We start from the raw sequence: 14,493 nt of genomic DNA, 5'->3' as shown, positions 1-14,493 counted from the left end.
TTAATTGAACACAATAAGCACATGGAACCTTTAATAGGGCATGAGATTTTGTAGGTTAGTCCAGTGTGATGCCCCCAATAAATCCCACAGTGATTTGAACAGTGAATAAAGAAGTATTTGCAAAGTCCACTTGGGGAATGGCAAGAAAGGGGGAAAATTCAACTTCCCCATTTGGAGAAATTCCTGATATTCTCACAAACAGTGGGGACAACCAAATCAATAGGCTAAGCCCTCAATCTTGGGGTTTGTCCATATGAAACTTATTCCTGCAAAGGATAGGCTAAGCCTACTTAAAATGAGGCCTAAGAGTCACCCCCAGAGAACCTCTTTTGTTGCTCACATGTGGCCTCTCTCTCTCTCTCAGTCACCACGGCAAGCAATCTCACTGTCCTTCCCCTCTCTATGTAGGACATGACTCCCAGGGCTATAAACTTCCCTAGAATGAGCTGGGACTCAGCATTAAGGGATTGAGAAAACCTTCTTGACTGAAAGGGGGAACAGTGAAATGAGACAAAATAAAGTGTCAGTGGCTTAGAGATTTCAAACAGAGTCAAGAGGTTATCCTGGAGGTCATTCTTATGCATTATATAGATAACCCCTCTTTAGTTTAAGGTATATTAGAGAGGCTAGAGGAAGTGCTTGAAACTGTAAAGCTATGTTCCAGTAACTATGCTTCTTGAAGATGACTGTATAAAGATAGAGCTTTCACAATGTGACTGTGTGATTGTGAAAACCTTGTGTCTGAGGCTCCTTTTATCTACAGTATGGACAGATGAGTAAAAAATATGGATTAAAAATAAATAATAGGGGAACAAATGTTAAAATAAATTGAGCAGACTGAAATATTAGTGACCAATGAAAGGGAGTGGTAAGGGGTAAAGAAAAAAAAATAGGGGAACAAAGGTTAAAATATATTGCGTAGATGGAAATACGAGTGGTCAATAAAAAGGAGGGGTAAAGGGTATGGTATGTATGAGTTTTTTCTTTTTTCTTTTTATTTCTTTTTCTGGAACAATGCAAATGCTCTAAGAAATTATCATAGTGATAAATATACAACTATGTGATGATATTGTGAGCCATTGACTGTACACCAAGTATGGAATGTTCATATGTGAAGAATGTTCATGTTTGTATGTTATTTTGTTTTGTCAATAAAAATATTTTAAAAAGAGACAAAGAATGGAATTATGTATTAAGAAAAGGAACAATTCAACAAAAAGACATAACATAATTTATGCGCTCCAAAATACATGAGGCAAATACTGACAACACTGAAGGGAGAAGTAGACAGCTCTACCATAATAGCTGGAGACTTCAATTCCCCACTCTTGTCAGTGGATAGAAGATCCAGACAGAGGATCAATAAGGAAACAGAGGATTTGAATAATACAATAAGTGCTCTAGACTTAATATACCTTTACAGATCATCACACCCCACAACAGCAGGATACACATTTTTCTCAAGTGCTCAGGGAACATTCTCAAGGATATGTCATATGCTAGGTCACAAAGCAAGTCTCAATAAATTTAAAAAGATTGAAATCATACAAAACATTTACTTGGATTATAATGAATAAAGTTGGCAATCAATAACAGAGGGCCAGAAAATTCACAAATACATGGAGGCTAAACAACACACTCTTAAACAACCAGTGGGTTAAGGAAGAAATTACAAGAGAAATCAGTAAATATCTTGAGGCAGATGAAAATGAAAACACGACATACCAAAATTTACAGGATGCAGAGGGTAGAACAGGGATCTCACCCTCTACTCTCACGTGGAACACAGGACACTTCTCCCACAGTGTGGCCTCTGACTCCCAAACACCATGCAGTGTCCCATGCTGAGGACAGAGGTGACTACCAGAACAGGAGAGCACACCGCTTCTTGGAGCCCTCTCACTTGCCTGCTGGGTCAAGGGCTGAGACAGAAGATGCAGTGCAGCCATGAGAAACCCAAAGATTGACTAACAATTTCTGCAAATTCCAGGGGACTGAAATCCCTAGGTTGCCTCTCTGCATCTTTGGAACCACTCAGACCTTGATGATGAAATGGAAGCTTAGAGAGATGAAGCAACATGCACAAGGAAACACATCCAGCAGCCAGCATAGCAGAACCAAGACACAAATAGAGGGTTTCTTGCTAAATTCCTATGACTCTGAAGTTATTCAAAGTATTTCTATGAGTGATCCCAAAACAGGAACGATAAAGAAAAAAGCTAACCTGCCCCCAATCAAGATGGCAGAGTGAGACATTTCACAGCTCTGTCCCTCCATGGAAGCTTTGAACAATCAGCAAGAACTGGCAGAAATATCTTTTTCAAAACTCCAGAAAACTGCAATAGCAGGGTGAGCACCAAATCAAGAAAAGGTCTACTAAAAAGCAGTGGGATCTGTAGTGCCAGAGCTGGCCCCTGCCCCACTCCCTCACCAGCTCGGCATGAAGCTGGCCTGCATGTCCAGTACAGGTCACTGGTCCCAGTTCCAGAGAGAGCAGAGTAACCCTCATCACACGCTGGAAGTATGGTATGTCTGGCCCAGTCTGTCTGGTGGTGGCATGAAGAACTCACTGTCCCAGAACATGTCCTGCTGTGTAGAAGGCAGCTCACCAAGGTCTCCTACAGAACACTGTGGAAGAGCAGTCAAATCACACCGCCTGGGGCATGGAACTGCTGGCTGTAGGATATAGAGAATAGGGCCCCAGACCTTGAGGAAATGCTTTCTGGGAAAGAAGGAAGATTTGTACTCATATAAATAGGGTGATTTACAAGGCCACACGTGAATGCCCAAGGTAAGAGGCATGTGCAGAAAGGATCAGGAAGACCTCTAACCTTTGGCCTGGAATTACTCTCTAAACTCACTGTATGGATAAGTTCCGAAGGAGAGAATTTATACAGGTCAATCTGCAAAGACTGGGAAAGGTGTTTTCTTTTCTTCTCTATCTTTCCTTTTTTTGTGTTAGCTCCTGGCATTCAAAGAAAACTCTGTCATAACTGGATACAATCTTAAGGACCTGATGCCTCAGAGTCTAAAATTTCAGTAGAAACACATTAAAATATCAAAATGTCCAGGTTTCAACAAAAGGTTACAAAACATCCAAAGAAACAGGAAGCAACAGACAGGTAAAAGAGGAGATTAAAGCATTTAAAATGATCAGTGAGGAGGGCCAGACCTGGGACATACCACACAAAGACTTTTAAGAAATGGTCCTAAATATGCTCAAAGAGCTCATGGAAAACATGGACAAAGAACTAAAGGAAATGAGGAAAATGACACATAAACACAAAGAGAATATCAATAAAGAGATAGAAATTATGAAAAGGAAACAAACAGCTGAAGACCATAAAAACAGAAATTTTAAAACCCCAGCAGGGTCCAACAGCAGACTGGAGCTGGCAGAAGAAAGAAACAGAGAAGCTGATGATAAAAAAATTGAAATCATTCAATCTGAGGAACAGAAAGAAGAATGAAGAAAAGTGAACAGAGATTGAGGGACCTGAGGGACATCATCAAGCTTTCCAGTATATATATATAGTGGGAATATATATATATATATATATATATATATATAGTGGGAATATATATATATATAGTGGGAATCCCAGAAGATGAAGAAAGAAAAGAGAATATTCAAAGAAACAATGGTTGAAAACCTTCCAAATTTAACAAATGATATGAATATACACATCCAAGATGCTCAATGAATTTAAAACAGGATAAACCTAAATAGACTCATGCCATGGCATATTATAATCAAACTGTTGCGTGCCAAAGATAGAAAATTTTGAAAGCTGTCAGAGAGTAATGTGTCACATACAAGGGAGCTTCAATAAGATTAGATGTTAATTTCTCATCAGAAATCACAGAGGCAAGAAGGTAGTGGTGAAGTGAACATGTTTAAGATCCTGAAAGCAAAAATTGCCAATCCAAAATTACATATTTGGCAAAACTTTCTTTCAAAAATGAGGGAGAGATTAAGACATTCCCCAAAAAACAAAAACCAAGGGCGTTCATCAGCACTAGATTGGCCCTAAAAGAGGTTCAAAAGAAATTTCTGCAGGTTCAAAGGAAAAGGACAATAGACAATTGATTAAAGCCACGCAAAGAAACAAGGATCTCTGGTAAGGAACATAGCATGGGGAAATCTAACACTATTATAATTTTGGTTTGTAAATCCACTTTTGATTTTCTACAGGATCTAAAAGTCAAATACTTAAAATGTAATGGTAAATCACTGGTTTTAGATTCATAATGCATAAACATGTAATTTGCGACAAAAACTACATAAAGTTCAGGGGACAAAGAGGTTAAGGAACACAGTTTGAGTATACAATTGTGTACACAATTAAAAAGTTGTGTACACAACTTAACTATTTATGTTAAGTTGGTATTAAAGAAAATGAGATTATTACAGATTTAGGATGTTAAGTTTAAGCCCCATGGTAACTACAAAGATGATTCAGAGACTACACAGGCTCATAAAGACAAAACTTAGAGTACAGGTTGCCAAGCACAGGGGGCATGGGGCAAGGGGAAAGGGGAGTTAATGTCATAATGGGTATAGGGTTTCTGTTTTGGGAGATGGGAAAGTTTTAGTAATGGAGGGTACCACAGTATTATAAATGAGATTAATTCCACTGAATGGTATGCTTGGGACTCATTGAGATAAGAAAGATTATGTAAAATATATGTTCCCACAATCAAAAAGAAAGAAAGAGCAACTAAAGAGATGACAATTAAATGCAATACATGATCCTGAATGGGATCTAGCCAGAATGGTAGTTAGATTCTTATGTTGAACCATCCTTGCATGCCTGGAATAAATCCCACTTGATCATGGTGTATAATTCTTATAGTGTGCTGCTGAATTCGATTTGCAAGTATTTTGTTGAGGATTTTTGCATCTACATGCATTAAGGAGATTGGTCTTTAATTTTCTTTTCTGGTAGTATCTTTGTCTGGCTTTGTTATTCGGATGATGTTGGCTTCATAGAATGAGTTAAGTAGCTTTTCCTTCTCTTCATTTTTTTGAAGTATTTGAGCAGGATTGGTATTAAATCTTTCTTAAATGCTTAGTAGAATTCACATGTGAAGCCATTTGGTCCTCCTTTGCATATTGGCACCAGACAACTTGTTTTGAGATTCACAGGTCCACAGCCAGAAGAGAATTTTTTTTACACCTTAATATTGTTTAAGGTGATGCGTGTAGTTGACAAGTTGACAAGGGGTGGACATGTGGTAGTTAGATTCAGTTGTCAACTTGGCCAGGTGAAGGCACCTACCTGCTGCAATGAATGATGTCTGACTTAATTGGCTGGTGCTTAAATGAGAGAGCACCATATAGCACAGCCCAAGCAGCTCGGCATTCCTCATCTCAGCATTCGCAGCTCAGCACAGGCCTTTGGAGATGCAGAAAGAAGTCACCCCGGGGAAAGTTGTTGGAACCCAGGGGCCTGGAGAGAAGGCTGGCAGAGACCAGCCTGTGCCTTCCCACGTAAGAAAGAACCTCAGTGGAAAGTTAGCTGCCTTTCCTCTGAAGAACTAATGAAATAAATCCCCTTTTATTAAAAGCCAATCTATTTCTGGTGTGTTGCATTCCGGCAGCTAGCAAACTAGAACAAAAATGTAGGTAAATATCTTATAAACTTGTAATAGGACGTTGTTTCCTAGACCTTACACCCCAAACATAAGCACTGAAAAATGAAATAGATAAATGGGAACTCCTTAAAACTAAACACTTTTATGCATCAAAAACTTTGTCGAGAATGTAAAAAGGCAGCCTACACAATGGGAAACAATATCTAGAAACCACATTTCAGACAAGGGTTTAGGATCCTAATATATAAAGAGATTCTTCAACTTAACAACAAAAAGACAAACAACCCAATTTAAAAGCGGGTAAAAGACATGAATAGACACTTCTCAGAAGAGGAAATACAAATTGCTAAAAGGCACATGAAAAGATGCTCAACTTGACTGGCTATTAGGGAAACGCAAATCAAAACCACAATGAGATATCATCTGACACCCACTAGAATGGTCATTATTATTAAAAAAAAAAAAAAAAAGAAAAGAAAACAACAAGTGCTGTAGAGGATGTGGAGAAAGAAGCACACTTATCCACCGTTGGTGGGAAGGTAAAATGGTACAACTGCTCTGTAAGGCAGTTTGGCAGTTCCTCTGGAAGCTAAGTATAGAATTGCCATATGATCCTGCAATCCCATTACTAGGTGTGTATTCAGAGGACCTGACAGCAAGGACCCAAATGGACATTTGCACACCATCGTTACAGCAGTTTTATTTATGCTTGCCAAGAAATGGAAACAGCCCAAATGTCCATCAATGGATGAGTGGCTAAATGAGCTGTGGTATATACATATAATGGAATATTACAGAATAAAGTCATGAAGCATGTAACAACGTGGATGAAACTCAACATTATGCTGAGTGAAATTAGCCAGTAACAAAAGGACAAATATTGTATGGTCTCACTAACATGAACTAACATTAATGAGCAAAGCTGGAGAACTGAAGTTAAGAACACAGGTTATCAGGAGATAGAAATAGGGTAGAGATTGGGCAATTTGTGCTGAAGGAATACAGATTGTGCAACAAGACTGATGTCAAAAATTCAAAAATTGATAGCACTATATTACCTAATTGTAGCACAATAATATAAGTACTAAATGAAGCTGAATGTGAGTATGATACAGGGAGAAGGGCATACATGAAACCAGAAGGAAAGTTGGAGGATAAAGACTGAGACAGTATAATTTAGGAATGGCTAGAGTAGGCAATGCTGGTGAGTAAATGTACAAATATAAAAACGTTTTTGCATGAGGGAGAAAACATGAATGCTCATATTGCAAGGTGTTGAAATTAGATGGTATATGGGAAAAAGTACAATCAATGCACGCTAGGGTCAACAGTCAACAGTAATACTGTAATATGTTTCCACTGAATGTAACAAAGGCATTATGTCAAAACTGAACATCAACACGCGAGGGGCATGAGAAAGGGGTATGGATTCTTTGTGGAAGAAAAGGAAATGTCTTCATATAGATGATGCTGGTGAAGGCATGTCAATACACTTATGTTGGATTGTATGATGTGTGAATTAATTTGTTTAAAAATGAACAGAGAAGGGCAGTGCAATGATGGCTCAGTGGCACAGTTCTCCCTGCCATGCAGGAGACCCGAGTTCGATTCCCAATGCTTGCCCATGTGGGAAAAAAAAAAAAAAAAGAACAGAGAGAAATGCGTGCTAGAGAAAGAGATGTACCTATGCACTGTTGGTAGGGAAACTGAGAGGTACAGCCCCTTGGAGGGCAGTGTGGTGGTTCCACAGGAGGCCAGGGGTTGGGTTGCCATATGATCCTGAAACCCTGTTGCTCAGTATATACCTGGAGGAACTAAGTGTTTGAGAACGCTTTCTCAATTCCTTGATGTTGGGTCTCAGCTCATCCTGGGATTCTGTCCCATATTGCCAGGGATTACCCCTGGGAATCATGTCCCATGTAGGGGGTGAGTTCACTTGCCTCATCAGCTTAGAGAGAGAGAGGCCACATCTGATCAAGAAAAAAGATTCTCTGGAGGTGACTCTTAGGCCTTATTTTAAATAGGCTCAGCCTATTCTTTGCAGGAATAAGTTTCATAGGGTGAACCTCAAGATCGAGGGCTTGGCCTATTGATTTGGTTGTATCCATTGCTTGGATACAGAAATTCTCCAACTGGGGAAGCTAAATATTTCTTCCTTCCTCCCCAGTGCCCCAAGGTACTTTGCAAATACTCCTTTATTTACTGTCCAAATTTTTCTTGGATATATCAGGGTATTATACTAACCTGGACAAACCAACAAAGTCTCACACTCTATTCAATTTTCCATGTACTTACAGTGTTCAACTAAACTGACCATACAAGTTAAATTAGGAAATGCACTACCCAAAATATAAATTTTGCAACAAATAAACCTCTCTCTCTTGGGTCTCGCACAGAAGTTGAAGTTTGAAAATATGGCCATCTCATCCTTTATCCAGTAATCTGATTTACCTTAGTCCTATATAGATCACATTCATTCATATCTTTAGACAAAATCTGATCACTTTTTAAGCTTTCTTAACAGTTGCTGATTGGGATAGTACTAGCTTTCATAACTTCAGTACCCTAATTCCGAGTCTCAGGTGTCACATAAATACCCGAAACTTCAGGCAATGACCAGGTTATATACAAATAGCTCAGTATCTCAGAATTTAGAAATAACAGCCTCACCTCCTAAATATATGTGACTGCTATAAGAGGTTATAAACTAGGACTCTTTACAATAGGTCCCAACCTGATAACCCACATTATCAACTTCAAGTCTCTGAGTTTTATATTGTTAGTCCATAAGTAAGGCATATAATGTTTGTCTTTTTGTTTCTGACATTTCATTGAACACACTGTACTTAAGGTTCATTCACCTAGCTGTATGCCTCACAATTTCATTTCTTCTTGCAGCCACTCAGTAATCCATTCTATGTAAACATCACAGTTTCCTTGTCCATTCTTCAATTGTTGTACCCTTAGGCCATCTCCATCCATTGCAAATAAAGAACAGTGCCACCATAAACACCAGTGTACAAATGTCCATTCATGTCCCCACTCTCAGTTCCTATAGTTCTATACCTAGCAATAGGGTTTCAGGATCATATAACAACCCCACCCCTAGTCTCCTATGGAACTACATGCTGCCCTCCAAGGGGCTGTGCCTCTCAGTTTCCCTCCCAACAGTGAATAGTTACATCTCTTTCTCCACATTTTCTCTAGCACTTGTTTCTCTGTGCTCATTTTTAAATAGTTTTATTCACACATCATACAATCCAACCTAAGTGTATTGACATGCCTTTGTCACCATCATCTATATGAAGACATTTCTTTTTTTCCTACTAAGAATCCATACCCCTCCCCCATATCCCCCACTGGTTTACATTTACTTTTGGCATAATGCATTTGTTACACTCAGTGGAAACATATTACAATGTTACAGTTCATCACAGACCCTAGATGCACTGATGGTATTTTTTCCCTACATACCACCCCATTTTTAATATCTTGCACTAGTGACATTCATTTGTTCTCCCTCATGCAAAAACTTTTTATATTTGTACATTTACTCACCATCATTGGCCACTCTAGATTTTGCAAAATTATACAGTCAAGTCTTTATCTTCTAATTTTCCTTTTGGTGTAGTATGCCCCTAATCTTTGTCTTTCAACCATACTCATACTCATCTCTGTTCAGTGTTCTTACAAAAAATATTGTGCTACCATAAGAGAGTATTGTGCTATCCATTTCTGGATCTATACAATCAATTCTACTGAACATTCTGTACCCCTTTAGCATCAAATGCTCTATTTCTATCTCCTGATATACTGCATTCTCAACTTTAACTCTCATAATTCGCTCATTAATGCCAGTTCACATTAGTGAGGTCATATAGTAGTTTTCTTTTTGCCTCTGGCTGATTTCACAAAGCATAATGATCCTCAAGGTTCATCCACATTGTTACATGCTTCAGGACTTCATTTGGTCTTACAGCTAGATAATATTCCATTGTATGTATATACCACAGCATTTTTAGCCACACATCTGCTGATGAACATTTGGGTTATTTCCATCTCTTTGCAATTGTAAATAATGCTGCAATAAACATCACTGTGCAAATGTCTGTGTCTAACCTTTGGTTCCTCTGAACATATACTTAGTAATGGGATTGCTGGAAATTGATGTTTTTTAAAAGCAATCGATATATTGTTGACACTTTCCTTGAACAAATTTACATCCAATGTACACATAACCTATGTAGGCCAGGGTACCTCAAGTTATGAATTTCTTGTAATATAACCCCCATCTGCTAGAACTCCTAGGCATCTCCTAGAAACAAGCTCAAACACCCAAAAGAGGTGCGCTGGTCTGAAGTGATTAGGTACCCCAGAAAATTCAACTTCTTTAAACCTTATTCAGTATTGCTGGGTGGGAATTTTTTTATCGTTTCCGTGGAGATGTGACCCACCCAATTGCAGGTGGTAACTTTTGATTAGATGGTTTCCATGGAAATGTGTCTCCACCCATGCAAGGTGGGGTTGCCTACCAGAGCCCTTGAAGAGGGAGCCATTTTGGAAAAAGTTTTAGAGCCAGCAGAGTCCACACAGCCAGAGTTTGGAGATAAAGAAGGAAAAGGCCCCAGGGGGAGTTTTATGAAACAAGAGGCTGGGAGAGAAAGCTAGCAGAGGTCCCTGTGTGCCTACCCAGCAGAGAGAGAAAGCCCTAACGTCATCGGCCCCTTTCTTTGGAGTTAAGGTATCTTTCTCGGGATGCCTTAATTGGACATTTTTACAGCCTTAGAACTGTAAATTTGCAACTTAATAAAATTCCTTTTTAAAAGTCATTCCATTTCTGGCATATTGCATTCTGACGGCTTTAGCAAACTACAACAGGAGGCCATAGCGAAAGCCCTACAAATAATTTTTTCAAGGGCAACGACCAAAACATAATCACAGATACTACATATTAGGGAAAGGAAGCCATGAGTATCCAATGGTAACAGAATCAGCAGTAAGGAACCTAAAAAGACTTCAGATACTGAAACTATGACACATGAGTTACAAAACAACTATGTTACTGTGCTTAAAGAAACAAATGACAAGCTTGAAAATATCTGCAGCAAGCAGGAAACTAAAAAGTAGCATTAGAATGGCATCTGACTCCTCAAGAACAACAACAGAAGACCAGAGAATGACATCTTCTATATGGAGAGAGAAAATAACCATTTGTCTAGAATTCTAAGCCACTAAAATATCTGAAGAAAGATGGTGAAATAAAGACATCTTAAGACAAACAAAAATTGAATAATGATGTCACCAACAGACCCTCAAGAAATGAAATTCTATAAAATGGACTTCAGGCAAGTAGAAGAAAAGCAATCGCAGGTAGAAATCTGTGATTCGAGAAGGAATAAAAAATATCTGGACAGGAATAAAAATGTTTGGGATAAGAATAAATAGAGTAGTAAATATACCACTAAATATAAACAAATGTATTAAAATTCAACTATAAAACAGAAACAATAATATCATCTAGTCAGATAAAAAACAAGAATTAAAATGCCAGCAGTATTAATGTATAAGTTGGAAACATGGTAAATGGAATTCAAGTGTTTTGAAGTCTTCATATTATTCACGAGAACAGTAAAGCTTTTAGTTAACTTTAGACTTGTGATCATTGAAGTCTGCATGTTATGGACTATACTGCTCTGTAGGCTACAGTATAGGGTGGCAGGCTAATGCTCTCACAAAACAATGGGAAAAACCAGGAGCTGAGAAAATGTTTTTTCAGATCCTTGTTGCTTGAGGCTATTTGCTGACTCTGTTACCCAGGATAAGAGGTTTAACAATCTGGATTTTGCTCAGGCAAAGGGCTAATGTTAAGGAACAGAAAACTAGCAGAGGTTTTGGAGACTAAGGGACCTAAAACTCAGTTTTCCCATCAAGACACTTACCAAGTTCTGAAACCTTTAAAAGAGAGGCTAAAAAGCTAAACAAAGTCTTGGAAAGGCAGAGCAGAGTTTCTGTCAGTCTTGTGGTGTCAAGGAGATAGTGTTTAGAACCTATAGGTTGGGATGACCACAGCAGACACTCAGAGCCCTGGAAAGCTGCACACTTTCAAACTGTGATGAACCAAAAGTAGGCTGGCCCTGACTCTAAACACCTAGCAAAAAAAATGATAAACAATATGACCTGGAACCTCTATAATTTTTATATAAAATGTCAGGCATTCAATAAAAAATTACTAGCTATGCCAGGGGATACCAAAAACCAAGGCAATGTGCCCTTTCTTTCATAACATAATGTCTTGCAGTACCTGAAAGTCATCATTTAAAACAGCAGTGAAACTAGTTCTGTAGTATGAAAATTTTCCATTAATAGAACAGCAAATAAGAGAAATTTACCATATTTTTAAACTCTCTATAAGAGCTATTTTAATCCTTTTCTAACTACTACTACTACTTAATTTTCATTATTACTCATACAGAATCCTCATTAAACTTTACTCATTATACATCTATTTACTTATCAGGACTAACTTTTACTCATCCCTTTAAACATTTTCATCTTAATGAGAATTCTGGTTCTAAAACTAACTTCCAATATCAACATCGAAAGCACATTCTTCTCAGCTTCCCTAAAACCTATAAACTTTCTTCTCATTGCACATTCTGTTTCTCTTACATATTATAACCTTGAAAATTCTAGCATTTAAAGAGATAAAGTATATGAAAACATTTTGAAAAACATAATTATCCATACATATATATGTAATGGCATTAATATTATTATTATTGATTAATTAACATAAGGAAAGCCTGGAATGCTTTTTAAACTACTTTCATCTAATGGCTATGAATCTGTTCCTTTTTAACAGAATAGAATCATAAATTAACCTCTAGTAAGCTATTAAAATAGCCCAAGTTCAAAATGTTATAAAGAAGGATACTATCCTCTACTAATAGTCTACTTTGTTTCCCTCTCTACTTTTAAGATTTATACCAATTTTAACAGAATCAAATCCCTTAAGGTAATAATGAAAAAGTCATATGAATTTAAATATAAAGAGAGTCATAATTCTCAGGACTTAGGCCCTAGTTTCTTGAACTATATAAATAAATAAATAAAATTTTGAACTATATTATTCTTAAGGTCACTTTTAGTTCTGCGTGTGATTTCATATTTAGCTAACCATATGACTACTGCATTATTGCAGTAAAATTTTCATTTACTTAAGTGTATAGGAAATTAAGTGCTCTATCAGAGTTGCAATTGATAGACTACATTTTCAGAACAGATTTGGAATATACAGAAATATACAGATTTGGAATATATAGAAAACAGAAGACTCATAAGACATAGAAAATGTGTTTTTTCCTTCCTCAAAAAAGTGAGCATATATCACAAAAATAAACTTACATCAATTAAACTTAAGCATTCTAGTAATTAACCTGGAAATTCTAACAGTGTAGAAATGGCTCAAAAAGCGAGAAGTAACCTTTGTGCTATATGCAAATAGGAGACCTTTGTACATCTGACCATACAGAAACAGGAAGTGGCTTCTGTTTGGATCAAAAAAATATTGTTAATAAACATCTACACTCACCTTGTAAAAACTCCTCCTTGCAAGCAATGAAGTAGAAGGAAAAACTGCTGACTTTCTTGGCCTGCTTTCTTTAAATCGGCCTTGTACCAAGAATAACTGAAACACTGAACCACAAGTGTTCCAAACAACATAAAGCTTATGGTTAGAATACCAAAAACATATTGTCCTTCATGGAAAAACCTGACAGACACCCAGAGGTCCACAGCCAAATCAATTATATATATTATAATGCCAAGAACTGACATCATAAAATTCCATTTGGTATATTTCATTACGAATCACAATAGCGCTCGGATATTTACTTTCTTTTTCATATAAGAATTTTTAATTGCCAGAACAAAGATTAGTGTGTCCTCTGATATGGCAGTAACTTTCAATTCTACTCATTAAATCTATTTAGAAGAATAGATATTATGAAATTGGAACAGTTAAGCCAAAGTGACTAATTTTAACTTTCTTTTCTAAATCTCAAACTCAGATTCAATGTTACAAGGCTTTACTTAATCTTCTGTTTCACAATGATCTTCATTACAGATGACAATACCTAAAAAGAAACACACACACACACACACATTTATAAGTTTCTAAAAATTTTGAGTTAACATTTAAAACCCCCAGACCATCACTTTATCAGAGCCTTCTTTTTTGCGAAAAAGAACATATCACTAAATATAGTGCTTATAATAACTCTAGGAAAGTACTCTTGGAAATATACTTAACAGCTGACATCTTCCCATCAGACTATTTATCTTTTAAAAATATAATTTATTCACAGAGATATTTATCAGAGCCCCATTTATAGTGTTAAAAAAATTGGAAGTAAATTAAATGTATCAACATAAGGGAATGGTAAAGTAAATAATGGTACATTCATAAAATAGAATATTATGAAGCTACTAAAAATATAAATGGCAAATGAAGTAAATAAAACAAGTAGCTACTGCTATTGCATGCTATGAGCTATGTTCAAAAGGAAACCATCAGCACTACCACAGCAACAGCAAAGGTAAATAAGGGGTGAGGGACAAGAGTTAAGAGGAGGCTTAGATTTCCTATTTGGTGAGGGTGTGTTTATTGATTTTTTTCTCTTGGGAACAATGAAATTATCTAAAATTGAGAATGTTGATGCACTGTGAACTTTGGGCCCTCTACATGATGCCCAATGAATGCAGGTGGCTGAAGGATGTACTGATGAAGAAGTAAATTGGCGAACGATGGGGTATATTTATGAATGAAGGTTGTGCTGCTACAGAAAGGAACAATGTCGTGAGGCATACAACAATGTGAATGAATATTTGGGACAT

At 37.1% G+C, this 14,493-nt stretch overlaps 1 protein-coding gene across 8 annotated transcripts in view; it reads right to left on the bottom strand.

Annotated features, from left to right (window-relative positions):
• The window catches only part of XKR9 (XK related 9), a 512,237-nt gene that overhangs the window by 489,128 nt on the left and 8,616 nt on the right, over window positions 1–14,493 (bottom strand). For all 8 annotated transcript variants that reach the window (XR_013178248.1, XR_013178251.1, XR_013178249.1 and 5 more), the window contains exon 3: window positions 13,190–13,733. Coding sequence is in view for 3 of the 8 variants with exons in the window: in XM_077166980.1 (XP_077023095.1) it covers window positions 13,190–13,461 (272 nt within the window). In the remaining 5 variants the exon portion in view is untranslated. The remainder of the gene's footprint in view (window positions 1–13,189; window positions 13,734–14,493) is intronic.

This window comes from Tamandua tetradactyla, chromosome 6 (genome assembly GCF_023851605.1).
Source record: "Tamandua tetradactyla isolate mTamTet1 chromosome 6, mTamTet1.pri, whole genome shotgun sequence".
NCBI classification, from domain to species: Eukaryota; Metazoa; Chordata; class Mammalia; order Pilosa; family Myrmecophagidae; genus Tamandua; species Tamandua tetradactyla.
This window is presented reverse-complemented; position numbering and strand designations above follow the sequence as displayed.